General features: G+C 37.1%; 1 protein-coding gene and 1 pseudogene across 9 annotated transcripts in view; both read left to right on the forward strand.

The window, feature by feature from the left end:
- LOC100012038 (annexin A5-like) overlaps positions 1-6,488 on the forward strand; it is a 28,675-nt pseudogene extending 22,187 nt beyond the window's left edge.
- CHM (CHM Rab escort protein) overlaps positions 1-21,275 on the forward strand; it is a 555,159-nt gene that overhangs the window by 208,784 nt on the left and 325,100 nt on the right. For all 9 annotated transcript variants that reach the window (XR_008914554.1, XR_008914555.1, XR_008914556.1 and 6 more), the window contains 3 exons: positions 6,421-6,525; positions 6,906-6,969; positions 9,834-9,930. Coding sequence is in view for 5 of the 9 variants with exons in the window: in XM_056808972.1 (XP_056664950.1) it covers positions 6,421-6,525; positions 6,906-6,969; positions 9,834-9,930 (266 nt within the window). In the remaining 4 variants the exon portion in view is untranslated. The remainder of the gene's footprint in view (positions 1-6,420; positions 6,526-6,905; positions 6,970-9,833; positions 9,931-21,275) is intronic.

A 21,275-nucleotide genomic window follows, 5' to 3' on the forward strand; every position in this document is an offset into this window, starting at 1 on the left:
TCACAATCTAACAGTGTCAATAACAAACAAATAAATTTATACAAACAAGCTGTATATTGTGACAAGGAAATCGCTTTAAAAGACTGATATATATTAATTTAAGGTCGCCAAGGAATTCAGCTATGTAATTCCTAAATGAAAACTCAAGTCAGCAGTCAACCTTTTATGGAGTTTTTAATTACAAACAGGAGGAAGAAAGGTATTAGAGAGAGAGGGGGGGGTAGGGCTTAAATACCCCCTCTGTTTAGGCTGGGCCAAAAGGCCCAAGCCCTTAGATAGCTGAGGCAAAGAAAAGAGATCAGTCCCTATCACTCACATGACCAAAATGGAGAAACAGTCTCAGGGGCCTCCACCTCCAGCCTCCTTCAGAGCAAGCTTCTCAGAGCACAACCTCTCAGAACAAAACCTCTCGAACTCCCCCAGTTCTCAGACCCCGCTATCTTTAAGGAAACCATCTAAGTTCCCTCCCCTCAGTTCTCACATCTACCAATCACTGTCCATGTCTTTCCTGTGCCAATGGTGGCTCTAGCTTAACCCAGGACTGCCCAGAGGTCTTCCCCTTTGCACATATCTGTTAAAGGTCATATTCTCAAATAATTAAATCTTGATCCTTGCTGCAGCCCTTCCTAAATCCTTTTACTCTGAGTAGGGTGGAGATTGTAGTTTCAAGACCTGGTTCTGTCATTCCAAGTATCTCTATTGTATCAATTCTAAAATCAATCATGACTCAAAGAACTTCCTGTTCTATGCTTAAGCATAGGTCAAAGCCCTTTCCATTGTTTAGCAAAAGGTTTCTGTCCTAAAGTAGTCTTAGGTAGGGAGGAGAAGGATCCTCCCATGCCAAGGGGGTTCACATTCCAATAGGGTTCTTACTATCAGTAGGAAATTTTTTCCAAGTATGAAATTTTCCAATGGTGAAATTTCCAATATTCATAAGTCTAAGAAATTTTAAGGTTTATAATATTAAATAGGCAGGAAATAAGTATTTCATGTTTTCTTTTATTTTGTCATTTTTTTTACTTTGCCTTATTAATTCTTGCTGTCTTGTGAGATCATTAGCTTGTATTAGCCCAATTCTAGCCTTTAAAGACTGGTTTTCAACTGTGATCTTTTGATTTTCCTTTTTGGTTTGGTCTATCCTGCTTTTCATGGTTTCTAGAAGGTCAGTTCTGGTATCCAATTTGCTTATTCATGTGATTTCTGTGCTTCTTTTTCCAAGTGGGAAATTTTGTCTTTTAAACTGCTAATTTCTTTTTGAATTACTTTCATTTCTTTTTCCCTCTTTTCTTCTCATTTTTCTTCTATCTTACTTTGTTCCTGAACTCCTTTTTGAGTTCCTTGAGAGCTTGTGACCAATTTCCATTTTTTTGACAATTGGTTGTTTGCTTAATTGTCACTCTCTGCTGTCTCTTCTGAACTCTGCTCATTTTTTCCAAAGAAGTTATCCAAGGTCAAAGGCTTTTTCTGTTGCAGCTTATTTCTTTTGATACTTACAGATTGTGGCTTCTTTGTGTTGGAGGCCTTTGCTGTGTTGATTTTTTTCTCTGTATTATTTTGGCTTCCCAGCCAGAAGTCTGAGTGAGGTATGCAGGCAGTTTTTGGTATAGTGAGCTTTAAGGAGTTTTTCCCTGATACTATTTTTCCAGTCTCTGTTGCATCTGTTGTAGTCAGCCCTATCGCCATGCTCAGGCTTAGGTCCCAAGTCTCACCGCCAAGGAAGGAGAGCATTCTAGGCCTGGGATAGAGCCAGAAAAAAGCCCAGAGCCAAGAGATCATGTGTCTTGTACAGGAGGCAACAAGGAGACCAGTATCATTGGATGAAAAAGTATATGTTATAGAATAAGATGTAAGAAATCTGGAAAGGGTATGTTTGGAAGGGTGAGATGGCTAAGCATAAATGACTTTGAATACCAAACAAGGAATTTGATTTGATCATGGGGGTGAAAGAGAGAAACTGGAGTTTATTGAAAGTGTGTCAGGGGAGGAGAAAGTTGATATGCTTGGACCTGCACTTTGTTGGCTTAATGGAAGATTACTTGAAGGAGAGAGAATTAGGCAGATCCACCAACAGGCTTTTTCAGTGGCCCAGGTGTGAAATGAGGTCCTATATTAGAATGATAGCAGTATCTGAGGAGAAAAGGGGTCATATTTGAGAGATGTTGCAAAGAAAAATGAAAGGCCTTGGTAACACATTGTAAGGATGATATTAGAAAATAAGTATTGTTTTATTAGTTTAGGGATAAGAAGTAAAGTGGCTGGATTAAGAAAAAAATTGGAGTTTGAAGCAGAGCTGAGAGAGCATGTTAATTTCAACTGCTGATAGTTATATCCATTTTTGACATATTTGACATGTTGAAATATAACTATGTCAATTACTCTCTCTGGCAATTGGAAGTTGGTTTCTGGCAGTTGGCAGAGACACACTCTCAGAGACTCTCTCTCAGGGCTGGAGGAGGTAACATCTTTGCCTCTATCTCTGTTTGAGGGAAAGATCTGAAGGAGCTCAGTGTTTTCCTTTCCCAACTTGGGAAACACTATTGACTATCTATTGTGGTTTTATAGACTGTTTAACTCTGAGAAGACCAAAGAAAAACCTGGTCCTTGGTTTGAACTCTGAGTAAACCGAGTAAAACTCAGAGTCCTAACTGGATTCTTCTTGAAACTCAACCAAATAGCCTTTGCTATTTTATAATTTGAAGATGAAGTTAAGATTTATAAAGATAATAGCAGTAGTTTTTATTTACATAGTATAAATTTAGGTTAGTCAGATCAGGGAGGAGTAGTGTAGCCTGTGAAATCCTGGAGAAGCAGTTCCTTGTGGAACCTGGGGGTTTACTTGGGTGGAGTTGGAATCCCTTAGAATTAGAAACTCTTTATTTATCCTTATATATTTCAATAAATATTTTATGTTTATAATAAGAGTCTCTTTAGCATCCTTGCACCTGGCCTTGAAGGGAAGTTCACATTTGAGCTTCACCTCATCATTAGGATACTTTTGATTACCTCTATCAAAAGTGTCCAAACAGTTTGAACCTAATTGGCGAGTTTAACAGTTTTGAAAAGTTTTGAGCCTATATTGAAACAGTTTTTCCATCTAAATATTTTATGTAAGTCACCAAATTTATTTTTACAACATTGAATATTGTGGAATAAGAGATAGTTAGAAGTTGAGATGATCTCTAACTCGTAAAACTTAGAAACTGGAAAGATGGTGTTGTCCTCATCAGGAATCGAAAGTTAAGGAGAATGGAAAAAGTTTTAGGGAAGAATAATGAGTTCAGTTCAGGACATACTGAATTTAAGATGCTGACTGAATATCGAGTATGAAATATCTGAGATGTTGTGTGAGATGTGAGATTAGAGATTAGGCCAGGATGGGTAGATTTAAGAATCCTCACCTTTGAGATGCTAATTTAGTCCATGGATGCTGATGTTATCATCAAGGGAAATATAGAGGGAGAAGATATGAGAGACCAGGAAAGAATCCTGTGACTTGACCTGGAAAATAGTCCAGCAAAGGAAACTGAGAATAAGCAGTCTGATATATATGAGAACTAGGAGAAAGCAGCATCTTAAAGATCAAAATAGAAGGGAGTGTTAAAGAGGAGAGGATGATTAGCAGTGTCAAATGCTACAGACTGATTGAAGAGAATGAGGACTGGGAAAAAGCCATTGTATTTGGCAGCTAAGAGATCATCTATATATAACTTTGGAGAGAATAGTTTTTATAGAATAACTTTAGAAACTGGACTATAAGAAGTTAAGAAGTGAGTGAGAGGAAAGAAAGTAGAGATATCTGTGACAGAGGACCTTTTCAAGGAGTTTAGCCACAAAGTGCATAAGAAATATAAGGAAATAGACATATGAGGATTAAGCGTAGTGTTTTTTGAGGATAGAGGAGAAATGGGCATGTTTATAGGTAGTAAGAAGGGACTCATAGACAAGGAGAGATTGAAGATAAGTTAAAGAATAGGAATGGCAGAGGGGGCAATTTCTTGAAGGAGTCAAGATAGAATGGGATTTCTTGTGCAGCCACAGGGGTTGGCCTTAATAAGGAATAGGGTCACCTCGTTGTGTGAGACATGAATGAAGGAGATGGTGGCAGAAGGTATTTGAGTGAAAATAGGGAAGAAGAGGGAGCTCAATGGCTTCTATTTTTTCTATGAAATATAAGGCATGCTTATCAGCTGACAGGAGAGGGGTATGGGAAGTTTGAAGAGAGATAAAAAGGTTTAGAAGTGGCAGTGAGGGTCCTGTTGAGGTTGTGTACTATAAAATTGTGGATCCATTTAGAATAGTTGTATAATTTTAACTTATGTTCAGCAGCACATGTGCATGGGCCAAGGCAGTGTATAGTAGGAGTCATCCAAGGCTAAGGCATGGCAGAGTATAATTAATGATATGATGAGGAGGCCAAGGACTCAGGAGAAGAGGATCATGTAGAATTGAACTGATTCCCCAAGGGGTCAAGGTGGAGAAAAAAGGAGAGTGGCTAATGTTGGGAAGATGGTCTGGGAGAAAACTGAAAGACTGAGGGATTGGAGACAAAAGAGATCAGAAGGCTAATGTTTGGTAAAGGAAGACAGACAAAGAAGTAGAAAGCCAATGGATTATGATCAGATAAGGAGAATCTAAAATTCTTAAACATGGGGGTAGTACATTTATGAGTTATGGCAAAATCAAAGGCATGATCATCTTTATGTGTGGCTGAGATGTGATGGAGGAATAGGTCATGGAAAGTGAACAGATTGAAGAACTGAGTTGTTAGCATTGTTGAGGAAGAGTCAATATGTATGTTGAAGCCTTACTAAGAGGGCAGGAGTTGGGAAGGAGAGAAAAATTAACTTGTTGAGTAAGGAAGGAGAAGTGACCTAAATATCTACAGACAAAAGCTACCAGGATTTTGATTGTAGGGAAATATGAATTGTATGAATCTCAGAGGTTCAAAGGAGATGTTACTGAGTGATGGGAGATGGGGGAGAACCTAAACTTGGTAAAGGGGAACAAGGAGTGTTCCAGCTCTTCCACTATGCCCCCAATGAGCCAAGGGAATTAATGAAAGTGAAGCTAGTACTGGAGAGAATAGCCAGGGAGGCTGTGTCATAAGAAGGGAGCCAGGTTCTGCTGATTCCTAGGAGATAGAATAGAAGCAAAAGACGAGGAAAAGGTTCAGAATGAAGGAAAATTTGTTCCTTGTGGAACAGGCTTTCCAACAGCACAGTGGAAGGAGTGGATGGTGTTTGGTTGGGATTTGGGAGTGAGAGGGTTGATAGGGACAGTGGATGAGGTTTGGATGATGATCTATATAAATTCAGAATCACTAGAATGTATAGGGTTTGACCAGGTATGAAAATATTCCTCATTGAATGGAAGGTCCTTCTCAGAGCAGGAGACAAGGGTGGCACAGGATGTAAGCTTGGCACACCCATCAGATAAGAAGACCTGTTTGTCTACTCTTCCTTCCAAAGGCTGGAGATAAACTGAAAGCAAAATAAGATGCTTGTTGATTGATAGATGACTAAATGATTTGTCCTATGTGAATCTAATAAAATATTACAGGACTGTAAGAAATGACAACTATGATGTCTATAGACAAGCCTGGGAAGATATATATGAACATATACAAGGCAAGCAAAGCAGGAGGCCAATGCACACAATGATGACAGGAATGTACAACTCATCAAAACAATGGAAATTGAATATTGTCAAATGATAAGGACCAAACTTTGCCCCAAATAAGAGGAAGAAGATCTCCCCTGGATTTTCAGAGCTCAGGGTTTTTGACCATCAGTCTTTTTCCATATGTTTGTTTTACTGAACTTTTTCTCTTATTTTTATAGGAATGGATCTGTGGGATTTTGAATAGGGAATAATAAGTTGGGAAATGCAGGCAATATGAAAATATGGTAATGTAGTAGCAGCTAGGGAGCACTACAATGGAGGGGGCACCAAGTATTGGAATCAGGAATACCTGAGTGGCCTTACACATTTCCTGACTCTGTGACCATGAGCAAATCACTTCCTCCATGTCTACCTCAGTTTCCTCACCTGTTAAGTGGGAATCATAGTAGCACCTCCCTCACAGGGGTGTTGGGAGGATGCAATGAGATGATATCTGTACAAAGTGCTTAATACAAAGTAGGCACTAGATAAGTACCTATTCCCTTTTCCCAGTACAGTTTATGGTAAATTTAAATGGCTTATCTGCTCCTGAAAAATAATTTTTGTGATTTTTTGGGAAACTTTTTGTAAACAACTTTTTGTTTGTTTGTTTGTAAACAAAAGTTTCCAGAGGGTGTTTGTGTGTGTGTGTGTGTGTGTGTGTGTGAGTAATCTTTCAAATTGACTTGTAGAATAGAATTAATATTTAAATATATTTTTTAAATTCCATATCTTTGTTTTCCTTCTCTTTTTATGTAGATGTAAGGCGATCATAGATCAATGTGGTCAGAGGATAAGTGCGAAGCATTTTATAGTGGAAGATAGCTGCCTTTCTGAGCAAACATGTTCAAATGTGACCTACAGGTAAGGGCTTCCTTACTCCTCAAGCTCAGGTGGGTGAAAGTTCTGTTCTGCCTTCATAGCCACCTTTTAATGTCATCCAGGTAGCCTGTTGTTGACACCAAATATGTGAACACACGTAGCAAAATGTACGCTGGAGGCCAAACCCCGGCTATTCTTAATTCAATTCCTTTTTTGAATTAGTGTCATTTCTTATGTTGTTCATGAGCCAATTAATAATCTAAGCAGAGCTGCCCTTCTGCTGGAGTGCGTCAACTTTAGCCTTTGCTTTGCAAACCACACGATCAGAATAACAAGAGAGGTCTTTGTTTCTGCATTTTGAATCTATAAATGTATCAGCTATTAAATGTCAATCTCAAACTTCTTGGTTTGTGGAATTACAGGCAGATCTCGAGGGCAGTGCTGATTACAGATCGATCTGTACTGAAGGCAGATTCCGATCAGCAGGTAATTTCAGCTGTGCTTTTTTTCCTAACTCGTTGCTAATTTACTGCAATTTTATAGGTCACTGTTAGTGAAATGGAGTTTGTCAAGCCTTGGGTACTTACACTTATTTTTTTCTAATGCCTATGTTTTAACTCAAAGCAGTAACTGCTCTAAGGGCTTTGAATTTTTGAGAGAATGTTCTATATAGGAAGATAGATAGTCATTGCCTTATAGAATAATGACATTCCAAGAGAGTTTTATTTCAAAGTGAATTTTAGCTTTCTTCCACATTTCATCATCTTAACTCTCACTTGTCCATCTCTAATTTTATACATGCGACTCTGCATGTAATATCTGCATGATAGATGAGGAAGCTCAGACTTGGAAGAAGGTAAATTGGCTTATCCTGGGTCCAAATGAGTTTCAGTATTTTAATCTAGTTGTCTCTTGTCTCTCAATCCAGGCCTTCCTTTAAAAAGATAATAGTTTTGAGTTTTTTAGTTTTAAATAAAAAATCCTAAATTGAACATTTCTTTTCTCTCATTTCCATCCCCTAAAAAACAAAAACAACTTAACCCTTGGAAGAAATTGCATAGACAAGTAAAATAATTTTTCTACCATACCACATTGATTTAGGAGACAATATCTGAAGAGATTGAGTTGAAAGCTGAGATTTCCAGTCTCATGATATTACAAGTGACATTATACCCATTCGGAAAGTTTTTCTACACTTTACTTTTGCTCCTGTTTAGATCTCTCCCCAGCTTTTGCCCCTTTCACCATCCCAGTCTTACAGGTACTTCTCCCCTACTAGTCAGTTCCCTGACTTTGCTCATATTGCAGGAGTCTGTTTCCCTCCTACTTTTATTGGTGTTTACAATGGCTCAGATCTATGCTGCATTATCTGAGTTTTTCAAAAGGTACTGCTGCTCTCAAACATGATTTGCTTCTGACAACTCGTTAAGTTTGGAGTAACCTGTTATAAAAAATGAGTCAATTCTTCCTTATCAATTCTGTTTGGTTCATGGTAGATCAGTCTTTATGAAATTAAGGGGTACTTGTATAGAAGTGGTACTGCAAGTCTGATTGCCTAAGATGACTAGGTTGGCACATCTGTTAATATATCTTTCAAAGGAAAATGGTGTTTTAATAATTCATCATTCTATATTTACTTTACAGTATATAAGTGTTATATTATCTAAAATTATCATTTGCAGACCAGTTGCCATTATGCAATGGGCTGCTCACCAGGAACTCCTTATCCCAACTTAGTCCCAAGTCCACTCTTAAAAAGCCAAATGTATATCCTTCTTTTCATGTTGAAGTGATCTTTTCTATTATGAATGATAGTGAAGAAAATGAGAAATAATGTGAGAAACATAGCTTTTGAGCCCATCATTATGCAAGCAGTCAACCTATTACAGTCAAATTCCCAAAATAAATAAATTCCATATTTATTCTTGCAGTGATGCTTGAAATATAAGCACAACATTATGAATTCAGGCTGCAGATGAGGGCTTTGCTGTATCCCACTAGGGATATAGACTACTGAAAATAACTATTATTTTTAGGGCTTAATAACTATATTCTTAGGATGCTATCATCTATAGGGTAACCGTGATGTTATGGCCATTTTCATGCTTATTGGAAAATTAAAGTAAGGTAAAATCTCAGTAGTTCCTAGCATAATAGGACATGTTAACGGTGAATGCAATTTGATCATTTTAACTCTAGGGCCTTCTCTGATTCTACCTCACTAAAATATTCCTTTAGTTAATTTTTAAGACTTTTGTTTTAAAATATTTGAGCATGAATTTACTCAATAAAAGTCACTACCATCTAATTCTAGTAGATTTAAGGTTGCAACCTTTCCATGTTTTTATTCAAAATGAATTTTTTAAAGGCATGATATTAAATGCAAGTCTGTATTCATTTCAGAGTTGATGATATAATACCTTTTTATCCTAATAGAAAATCACTTAAAGGCTTTAAATATTATCATATATGTCTAAAATGCTTTTCTTTACTAATAATCATACAAGTAGATATGTTATCAAGATATTTGAAATATTCTTTCAGCAAGCATTGAGCAAGTCCTCTGTGCTCATCAATGGGAGCTAAAATACAGTTTAAACTATCTCTACTTTCATGAAATTTACAGTCTATCAAGAAGATAAGATATAAGAACAAGAAAATATAATTCACAATATTATCTACTAAGTGCATTTGTCACGCAAAATAGCACTGTGAGGATCCATTGGGAAGGGTTGTCACCAACTAGCAGGATCAGGAATAGATTTATGGAGGATATGGCATTTGAGTTGGACATTACTACATAGGTAAGGAATTCAGTAGGGAAAATGTAGGGAGGGAATTCCAGGCAATGGGGAAGCACATGAGCACAAAGCCACAGAGAGGAGAGGGTATGGTTTCTGTTGGGCCACAGAGAGTTAGGGTTAGGGTTCAGCAAAAGTATACAATGCATGAAAGAGAGAAATATGATCATATGCCATATTGTGTAGAGCTCTGAAAGCCTTGTAATTTACTCACTTAATTGAAGGCCACATGGTGGAATCGATAGAGCTTGTGTGAGAGCCAAGATGACCTGGCTTTGTTAGACACTGGCTATGTGACCACAAGCCAGTCATTTAATGCCTTTGTACAGGAGCTTCCTCCTCTTAAAAGTCTTTTGCCAATAAAATCCCTAATCACTTGTAAAAGATCATTCTTATACTTCTCTCTGCTTTCAGTTCTGTTCCCCAGTTAAAACTTTATATATCAGAGTATTAAATGTTTATGAGTATTGAAGATACTTCATTGGGGAGATACCAGCAGGAATGAAATAAAAATCTAATTGTTTCTCTTGCTCTGTGTCTTTTTTGGAGATTTCTGTTTTGACAGTGCCGCCACAGGAGCCAGGATCTGCTGCTATACAGGTCATTGAGTTGTGCTCTTCCACCATGACATGCATGAAAGGGACATGTAAGCACAGTATGATTGTTTATTCTCTATATTTCTTTCGAGGATAAAGGGGATGGGGAGAGGAAAAGGGCCTGATTTCTAAGGAGATCACCTCGTTTTGTATGTCCATTGCTCCCTAGAGACAATAAGCCATTTCATTTTTGCTTCTAAATGTCTTGGTCTGGCCCTCCATCTTTGTTCACATAACAGTAGGTCCTATTGAAGTTCTATGAAGAAAGAATAGAATGGCTTCCTCTAATCGCCTTAGTTTTGTTTTCACAAAATTAACATTCTAAATTGCTGATTTTCTTTTGTTCCTTAGAATCACATCTTTTTTCAGTGCTTGATTTCCCTTTATTGATGCTTCATCTAGCTCTAAATCTTCAACTGACTTTCTACTTTTGATGAGAATTAAACTATGAACTCGTTCTTTCTCTGTTTATTTTTGCCACTTAAAATTGCCTTGTGGCACACATACTCCGAGCACTTAACAGTTATTCTCTGGCTTTTCCATTGCTGTTTTTTTAGCAGATGACTGCATCATCAAAATCATCTCAATCTTATTAAACCCTTATCATATGCTCACCTGTAGATCTAAGCATTTATGAAGGATATAGAAGAGCAGTGCCATGCAAAGGAAAGAGCTGGGTTTGGAGTCAGAGGAGTTGAGTTCAAATTCTGATTCTCTTATTTCCTACCCCTATGAACTTGGGCAAATCATTCAACTCCCTGGTCCTCAGTTTCTCTCTAAAGTGAAGGAGCTAGACTAGCTCTAAGTTCCCTTCCAACTGTGCTTATGGACATACATAGGAAAACTTCTCTCCTGCCCTTGAGGTGCTTACTATCTTTTTGAGAACATAGGGCCCTACCACATAAACTAGCTAAAGAATGATACACAACATTGTTCAGTTTGGGACCTTTTTATTGCCATTTTAAACAAACCTTTACCTTCTGTCCCATAACCAACACTAAGTATTGATTCCAAGGCAAAAGAATGTGAAGGACCAATAAATGGGAGTTAAGGGACTTGCTCAGGGCCCCAGAGCTAGGAAATGTCTGAGGTCAGATGTGAACTCAGATCCTCCTGACTCCAGATCTGGCTCTCTATACATTGAACCGCCCAGCTCCCTCTCTTAGATTTTTTAAGATGCAAAGACAGAATCTATATCTAGGACAAGATAACAGCTGAAATATTAGGCATTTTATGATCCATGCTAGTTAAATGGTACAGTCAGTAAACACTGTAAGAATGGGTAGAAGGAGGGATCACCATGGAGATATGGGACAGTTTTGGAAAGCTTCTGGACAACTAGGTAGAAATAGAGCTGTGCCTTCAAGCAGTAGTCAGTACTTTGGCAGACAGGAGGGGATAAGCATTTCCTGTTCCCAGAAGGTAGCAGCATGTCAGGAAGAGAACTAGGGAAAGGGCTTCTGGAAGGACTGATAAGAACCCAAATGACTAGATTATTCCCAAATGCTGATATTGTGCTCTCTCTTAGAGTCTTTACTGCAACCCTTTGTCCTTGTTAATTCCCATGCCCTGATAGCTGTCCCAGAATTTTCTATTGTTTAAATGATGGAAATTATTGAACTTTCATTACAATTTCCAAGATCTTTCTCAAAATGTAAGTTACTTTTCAGATCACTCAGCCATGCCTTGATTATTGGGTATTTTCGACCTTAAGCCTTTGAAACTAGCTCTAAAGTCATATTTATTTGGTTGATTGACCTTTTACCACAGATCTCTTTTTTTGTCATCTGGATTGCATTACTGCTTAGTATCTGTCTAGGTTACTTCTCCATGACTGGAAAATCTGTTTTTGCCAGTAGTATTTCAGTCTCTCCTGTTGTAGTACAATTCATAATACTAAGCGAAATAGTATTATGACCTTTAAATTTAAAAAAATCAGTATCAGAAATATTTAGAATACCACCTACTAGAATAGGTCATTGCAAGGTTGGCAAGGTCTAATTTCCCATGGATCCTCCATGGAAAACACCAGAAAAGTGGTCTTCCATATATTTCTTGTGGTAGTTTTATCTGTAGTATAATTATAATCCATTAGTTGAACTAACCCTTCTTTAAAAATTAAATCACCAAAAAGGTCTCAGAATTTTACACCCATTATCCACTTCTTCATACTGCAGTCTTAGAGGCCAGGTAAGGCAGGTACTATCAGCCTGCTGGAGTAGAAAGGGCCTTGGATTTGGAAGTCAGTCAGTGGACCTGGGTTTACATCTCACCTCTCCTCCATGCTGCCTGTGTAACCTTGGAATGCTCTCTGGGTCTTGTTTTCCTCACTTGCAAAATATGAAGAGTCAGCATAGAGGTCTGAAGTTACAGAAGAGTTTCCATTTTTTTAAACCCTCACCTTCCATCTTGGAATAAATACTGTGTATTGGTTCCAAGGCAGACGAGTGGTAAGGGCTAGGCAATGGGGGTGAAGAGACTTGCCCAGGGTCACACAGCTGGGAAGTGTCTGAGGCCAGATTTGAACCTAGGACCTCCCATCTCTAGGCCTGGCTCTCAATCCACTGAGCTACCCAGCTGCCCCGAGTATTCATTTTTAAATGATAGGAGGACCACACTTTCAGACACAGTTCAGTCTTGGAAAATCTCACCTTAATAATGGTTGTGATCAGACAAAATCCTGAGTGTCTACACTTTTACCTTCATCTGTTTAGACAGTCTATGGGACAGGTGGCCTGAGAATGTAGTAGGAAGTGAAGTCTAGAAATATATGAAGGAATGTGTAGCAAGTGGCATAGCAGAATACAAGAGTAATCTTGTAAGTAAAGTTAGGCAGAAGACCATGAAGAAAATAGTCAGGAAATTGCCCAGATCTACAGAACATGTTGGTAAAAAAAATTTTTTCATGAAAAACAAAATTACTGAGATTTAAAAAAGGTAACATATTCTGTAGAATATTAGTTGCTTTTCTTTTTAAAGTTGTTTTCCTTTATTTTTTTGTGGTTTTTAAAATTAATTTTCCTTTTATTTTCAGTTCTGAGTCTTTCTCTCCTTTCATCCCTATTCCTCACTTATTGAGAGGCAAAAAAACCCTTTAAACTACTACAAAAATGTATAGTATGCAAAACATTCTCTGATATTTGTGATATATTGCTGTAGTATTCCTTGCTAATACTTAATTTAAAAAAAATTTTGAATCAATATTCATTAGAAAACTTGGTTTATAATTTAATTTTTCTGTTTTGACTTTTCCTAGTTTAGGTATCAAGATTTCATTTAAGTCATAGAAGAGATTTGTTAGGATTCCTTCTTTACTTATTTTTTCAAATAGTTTAAGAGGTATTTGATTTACTTATTTCCTTAAATGTTTCATAGAACTTACTTATAAATCTATCTCATCCTGGAATTTTTTCTTAGGGAGTTCATTTATGATTCATTCAATTTCTTTTTCTAACATAGGGTTACTTAAATATTTTGTTTTCTATTTCATTAAATTGAGCAATTCATATTTTTGTAAATGTTCATCCATTTAATTTAGATTGTTAGTTTTATTGACACATAGTTGGGTAAAATAATTCCTAATATTTACTTTATTTCTTTTTCATTGGTTATGAATCTGCCATTTTCATTTTTGATAGTGGTCGTTTTATTTTCTTTCTTTTAAAAAATAAAATTAACTAATGGCTTATTTACTTTTTTAAAAACTCGTTTCCTAATTTTATTAATTCATCATTTTTATTTTTTCTATTTTATTGATTTCTTTTCAGAATTTCAATTTTAGTGTTTGATTGAAAGTTTTTAATTTGTTGATTTTCTATTTTTTTAAAATTAAGTGTCCAATTCATTGATTTGTTCTTTCTCCCTTTTATTGATGAAAGAATTTAGAGACATAAATCCCCCCCCCCAAGTACAGCTTGGACTGCATCCCACAATTTTTATTTCTTGTCTCTTTGTTTTCATTATCTTTAATGAAATTATTGATTGTTTCTATGATCTCTGTTTAAAAAAAAACTCTTACCTTTCATCTTAGAAGGCAGAAGAGTGGTAAGGGCTAGGCAGTGGGGGTTAAGTGGCTTGCCCAGGGTTTAATTTATCTAGATCTGATAGAGGAAGGTTGAGGACCTCCACTAGTATAGTTTTATGATCTATTTCCTCCTTAAGCTCCTTTAAAAATCTGGATGCTATGCCATTTCGTGCATATATGTTGAGTAATGATATTTCTTCATTGTCTATACTGCCTCTTATCAGGATGTAATTACCTTCCTTATCTCTTTTAATCAGATCTATTTTTACTTTAGCTTTGTCAGAGATCATGATTGCTACTCATGTCTTTTTCTCAGTTGATACCCAATAAATTCTGCTCCAGCCTCTTACCTTTACCCTACGTATGTCTACCTGCCTCATGTGTATTTATTGCAAACAACGTATGGTGGAATTTTGGGTTTTAATCCACTCTGCTATCCACTTCCAGTTTATGGGTGAGTTTATCCCATTCACATTCACAGTCATGATTACCATCTGTGTATTCCCCATCATTTTGATTTCCTCTTTTAATCTTGCCCATCCCCCTTTCACTCTTTCCCTCCACATCAGTGTTTTGCTTTTAATCAGTCTCTCTTTTCCCTGCCCTTACTTTACTCCTCTTCTTATCCCCTCCCTTCTTATTCCCCCCTACTTCTCTATAGTGTCTTTTAATCTCTCCCCCCAACTTTTTCCTCCCTTATATTACTCCCCTCCCCATACACCTCTTCCTTATTTCCCCTTTTACTTCTCTGTTGGGTAAGATAGGATTCTATATCCCAATAAATCTAGCTGTCCTTCCCTCTCTGAACCAATTCCATTGAGAGGTTTAGGAATTACCTGTCACTACCCTCATCTGTCCCTTCTTGTAATAGTATTCTCCACCTTCCCATGTGCCTCTTTCTGTGGTGTAATTTACCCCATTTTTACCTCTTCCTTTGCATTTCTCTTGGTACAATCCTCATTTTTACCCCTAATTGTATTTACATATCATCCTAAACACCTTAATGCTACACCCTCTGCCTATGTATATTTCTTCTACCTACTATGATAGTGAAAAGAGTTTTCAGAGTTACAGATATCATTTTTCCATATAAGAGTATAATCAATTTGACCTTATTGAAGCCCTTAATTTTTTTTCTTTTTCTTCTTTACCTTTTTTATGGTTCTCTTGAATCTTATATTTGGACATCAAATTTTCTGTTTAATTCTGGTCTTTTCTTCAGGAATGCTTAGAAATCTTCTATTTCCATTTCTCTTTCCCCAGTATCTGTAAACCTGTTTGTCTGTCTCCCTAAGCTTCCCCAGGCTGGACAAATGACTCGCTGACTTTTTCCTTGCTTTCCTGATCAGAATTCAGTGTAGTGCATTTCCTAGATTGTTGCAATGAAGGTGCACTTGGTGACCTTGGTAAAAATGCTTCCTCTTATTCTGCCTCTTGACTCTACTCCTAGTTACTTTTCTGTTATGGTTATGGAGTAGAACAATTGCTTTAGCCATAAAATGATAAGATTTATTCCTATTTCAGTAACTTTTATAAAGAATACAGTAGCCTGAAAATTCCTTGGAAATAGTTGTACATTAAATCTTTTTAAAATAAAAATTCAGTTCAGCAAACATTAGACATCTGTTCTGTGTAAATCACTTGTACCAAGTACTTGAGGATGTCAAGTTAATAACAGCATGATTCCTTCCCTCCAGAAGATTACAAAGGAGGAGAGGAGACAGTAAGTATACGGCATTACTTGGAATGAGGCAATACAAAGTTTGATATGATGACAAAAAATATTTAGTCATTAGGCATTTATCAAGTGCTTACTACATCCCTGGTGCTATACTAAACTCTGGAGAGACCAAGAAAGGCAGAAACAATCCTGTCCTTAGGGAGCTTACTTTCTAATGGAAAAGATTATCTGCAAATAACAAGATGCCTTCAGAGTAGATGGAAGCTAATCTCATGAGAAAGGACAAACAGGAGTAAAGGAAATGAAGAGCCAGATAAAAGGAGAAATCTAAATCAGGTGTTATAAGAAAATTAAGGAGGATCACAAGATTTTCAGCTAGGGAGAAATGAGCAGGGGAGTACATTCCAGGCATTCAGAGGTACAGGGATGAAAGATGGAATGTTAATTTTAGGGAACAGCCAGCAGTGTACTTTGACTGGCATGTAGTATGCATGAAGGGGAATAATATAAAATCAAACCTGGAAGGTTAGGTTGCCAGCTTATGGAGGATCTTAAATACCAGTCTAAGGCATTTGTATCTTACCTTATTGTCAACAGAGAGCCACTGAAAATTGTTGAGACCTGACAGACCTGTGCATAATCTTGTAGCTATGTGATTGGCAAGGGGTGAGGCCAGAAGTAAAAAAATAAAACAAATAGAAGGTTATTATAGTAATTGTAGTACAAGTAAGAGGTAATAAGGTCATGATAATGACCATAGTGAGCTGCCACTCAACTCCCCTCTTTATGTTTGTATTTTTTCAAGAACAAAAAGTTCATGAATTTTTCCACTTTCTGGTGGACATTTGCTGGCCTTCCACCTAATGGATTTAGAAATGTAAAGCCTGTGCTGTAGAGACTGATTATTTCTCTCTAGAATCTGTCTGTCTAGCTATAGTTCTAGCAGCTACCAGCAGATAACCTGCAGTTCTCCATGGCTGATTCCACAGACCCCATGATAAGTTTGATGCTGAGGAAAACATGTGATAAAAACTCTGCTTTTGAAGTAAATCTGTAGAGTAGATTAAGGTTTAAAGAAACTGAGCTACCCAGCAATGACTCCAGTTGTCACTACCTCACTTTTGTTAGTAAGTTCTTAACTAAAGCTTTTCTTTTTACTCAGAGCCCCTCCAGACTCCTGGCAGCCTTGGCTCTCGCTCCTGCTGCCTGACTTGATTGCAAGTTGTAGATGGCACGGCTTATTCACAACACTGCTTTTCCCTCAGTAATTAGCTAGTCTATCTCCTGAAATAGAACTGTCTTGCTAATCTTAGGGAAGGCCTCCAATCCACCTTTTGTCTCTGTTTAGGCTCTCCTCTCTTGATCTTTCTTCTTTGACATCAGAAACAGAAAAAGTTGGCAGAAGGATCACCCTATGTCATCCTTGTGTTCTGCAGCCCTGCTGCTAGGCCACTCTCTGTTCCTTTGAAGCTTTCAGTTTGTATAGAAGCTATTTTGCACACATAGCTAAAGATTATATTTTAATTAGTCATTCCAAAATGTTTCTTCAGGAGATTTTTCCTTTTTTCTTAAACCTTTTAAAAGTCAATTAATTTGATGCAATTCATTGTGTGTGGTACTAATGGCAATGTGCTAGGTACTGGGGATGCAATTAGCAAAACTTGGATGTATGGTTAGGATTTGGTGCCTTGATGACCTGCTGAGCAGATTTGCAGATTATTACAAACCAGTGGAAAGCAGAGCTAACACTGGGTGACAGAATCAAGATTCAAAGAGAGCTTGGCATACATACTCCAACACTGGACAGGATCAAAGGAGATGGGATTTGATATACATAAATGTATAGTTCCAAAATTCATTATCACAAGTACAAGAGGAGGGAAGGTATAGCTAGTCTGAAAAAAAAAATTTAGAGGACGGCAAGCTCAATGTGTTATGGCAGCCAAAAAAATTAATATGATTTCAGGCTGCATTAAAAGAGACCTTATGTGGCTTCAAACACTTTCCAGCTATGTGACCATGGGCAAGTCACTTAACTCCAAATGCCTAGTCCTTACTACTCTTCTGCCTTGGAACCAAAACCTAGTATCAATTCATAGACACAAGGTAAAGGTTTAAAAGGGGGAGGGTAGGAGAGGCCTGATGTACAGAACTAGGAAGGTAATTGGCCAATGTATTATACTTAGCCCTAGTCAGCTCATATCAGGATGACCATGTTAACTCTGTGTGACATATTTAAGGACATGGAGAGCCAGGATAGGGAAGGGCCAGCGAAGGATCAGCTGAAGGAATTCTAAATGTTTAGCCTGGAGAAGAGGTTTAGGAGAGATTTGATAGTTGACCTCAAATATTTGAAGAATCATCATATGGACTTGTTCTGCTTGAACCCAAAGGGCAGAACCAGATGCTTTACTCAAATATAACAGAAAAGTTTTAAATGCAGTTAGGCTGGCCTTCCCTCATCTTGGCAGCCTGTGTTACTTCATTCTATTTCTTTGTTACCATATTGAAAATGAAAATATTCAATAGGATGTCAAGTGGCTCACTGGAGAGATTGTTAAACCTAGAGTGAGGTAGAGCTAATGTCAAATCCCGCCCCAGATACTAAATAGCTGGGCAAGTCACTTAACTTCTGTCCGCTTTGGTTTCCTCAACTGCAAAATGGGGATAATAGCTCTTACTTCATAGCACTGTAAGGATAAAATGAAATAAGATGTAATGTGAACTACTGCAAACCTTATAGCACTCTATAAATGTTAGCTTTTTTATTACCATTACTAGTACCTTAAGAGTATTGCTTTGAACTAAAATTAATCAAAGTAAATAGCTAAGTTGATATGAATTAGTTTCAAGTTAGATTCTTTACAAATAATATCTGTTTCTAGAAAAATTATTTTGGATTTTATTCTGAATGTCTTTGTTAGAATATATTTAGATGAGGAATTTGAGGGGTTTGCATATTTAGATATATTTTATGCTTGACTAGTGATAACTGCTCATTTTTAAAAGATTTTTTAAAAATCAAGTATGAAAATATATGGTAATAGGGAAGAACAAATACTACAAGTAGAATAAATTCCATAAATCTTTAATTTTTTTTACCATTTACTTCAACTAGGTTTTGTAGTGAATGTTTTTCCCTTTAAACAATTACTTAACAAAAGTATACAAATACACCTGGTCTTTGATCACCTTGTATAAGTGACAGGCATGTAATCGGCATTGCCAGCTGAGTGGAACCAAGCTCCTTCACTTGTCCTAAAAATGGAGCCTATAATGATGGAATCATGAGCTCAACCCATCCTTCTTCCTGCTGGACGAATTACTTGAAGACAAATGTTGGCAACCACTGTAACTAATGCAGTTATACCTGAGTAAATCAAACATAATCAAAATATATACTGATGAGCCTTTGTGACTCATAGTCAGTTCCTCAGTAGTAATAAAAAGGGATTTTAAAAAAAGTAATGTGAACTTGGCTGATTTATCACTCATTTTTGGTAACCCAAAAAGAATTCTATTTTTTATAAGATGAATTCATGAACAAATTAGCTTATCTCTAAGATACGTAAAAATAAAATTTTCTAATTTTCAGAGCCTTGAATAAAACCTGGTGCGTTTTCTACTAAATGTCCAATGCCTCTCCAGTGGCTGAATTCCCAGGGTTTCATTAATCACATAACTTGATATGATCAGGTCAGCATTAGTGATGTGGGGTAGGGGGAGGGAGAAGGTAACTGCTGCCAATACCCTTGTATTGCTTTGTTGTAGTTTTAGAATGATTTCAGATTCCCTGAGCATGTCCTCAGTTGACAGGCAGCATCATGAAGTGACCCAGAAGTCTATAGAATGAGATTTACCATTTAGTGCAGTTGAATTTGAGTTTTTTTTGGTCACATTCTTTTGTTTTCAGTCATGTCCAACTCTTTGTGACCCTATTTGGGGTACACTAGAGTGGTTGGCCTTTTTTCTTCTCCAGCTTATTTTCCAGATGAGGAAACTGAGGCAAAAGGAGTTAAGTAACTTGTCCAGGGTCACACAGCTAGGAAGCATCTGAGCCAGATTTGTACTCAGGAAGATGAGTTCAGGAAGACTCCAGGTCAGGCACTCTATCCACTGTGCTACCATGGTCATGTGGCAAGCCCTCAGTAAATACTTGTTGATTGATAATAGTCCACAACTTATGTTTCTCCTTTGTTCAGTGCCATCCTATATGCTCCTCAAATTCATTCATCTCTACATAAGCGCAGATCCCTTATCTAGTCTTGTGCTTAGGCATCTCACTAGAAAATAAGAGGACATTTTCTACCCAAGTAGCTGGCCAGAAATCTGGGAGCCTTGACATTTAGCATTTAATTCTCTCCAAAGTCTGGTTGGCCACTACTACGTATCACCTTACTTTTGTTTCATAGTGTCTTTATGCTAACACTGTCCTTCAGAGTGCAGCTTTAACAAATGAAATGGATTTTATAGCATTTGTTATTTTAAGTTAGTGATATTTATTAAAAATGGGTAAAGTGATATTCAACTACCTTCTTCAAGCCTCACTTACTTTTTACTACCTTCTTAAGGGGCATCATTAGAACTCTGCCTTGTATTCTTGTTTTTGGTTAATTCAAATTCCTCTTTATTTGTTTCATTTTGGTTTATTTTTTAAAGCACATGAATTTTTTTAAAAATTTATTTTTCATACAGAAGAAAAACAACTGCTTGATCACATGGGTCGATGGGGACATGATTGGGGATGTAGACTCTAAGTGATCACCCTAGTGCAAATATTAATAATATGGAAATAAGTCTTGATCAATGACACGTGTAAGACCCAGTGGAGTTGCTTGTTGCCTATGGGAGGGGTGGCTGGAGGGGAGGGAAAGAACATGAATCATGTTACAATGGAAAAATATTCTAAATTAATTAATTAAAGAAAAATTTTCAAATAAAAAGTAAAATGTATTTTTCAGTTCTAAATTGCCTCCCTCCTCCTCCCCGCTCCTCCAGCCATTGAGAAGGCAAGACAATGAAAACTCATTAAGAATATGTGTAGTCAGAGCAGCAAGGTAGCCCAGTGGATAGACATCCAGGCCTAGAGACGGGAGGTCCTGGCTTCCAATCTGGCCTCAGACACTTTGTAGCTATGTGACCCTGGGCAAATCACTCAACCCCCATTGCTGCCCTAGCCCTTAGTGCTCTTCTGCCTTGGAACCAATAGACAGAACTGATTTTAAGACAGAAAGTAAGGCTAATTTTTTAAAGTATAGTCATGTAAACCAAATTTCCATATTAGTTCAGTAAAAAAGAAAATAAATAAAAAGAAAAAAGTATGATGCTTTACTGTGCTCTCTTAAGTCCATCTGTTCTCTATCTAGTGGTAGATAGCGTGTTTCATCATGAACCCAATTGGAACTGTGGTAGTTCATTATATTGGTCAAAGTTTCTAAATCTTTCAAAGTTGATTACCTGTATAGTATTGCTGTTACTGTGTAGATTTTTTCCTACTCCTGCACACTTCACTTTGCATCAATTTATAGAAGTCTTTCCAGGTTTTTCTGAAATCACCTCCCTCATTTCTTATAGCACAGTAGTATTCCATCACATTTATATACCACAACTTGTTCAGCCATTCCCCAGTTTCTGAGCATCCCCTCAGTTTTCAATTCTTTGCCACCACAAAAAATGCTACCAGAAATATT

This window comes from Monodelphis domestica, chromosome X (assembly GCF_027887165.1).
Source record: "Monodelphis domestica isolate mMonDom1 chromosome X, mMonDom1.pri, whole genome shotgun sequence".
NCBI lineage: Eukaryota > Metazoa > Chordata > Mammalia > Didelphimorphia > Didelphidae > Monodelphis > Monodelphis domestica.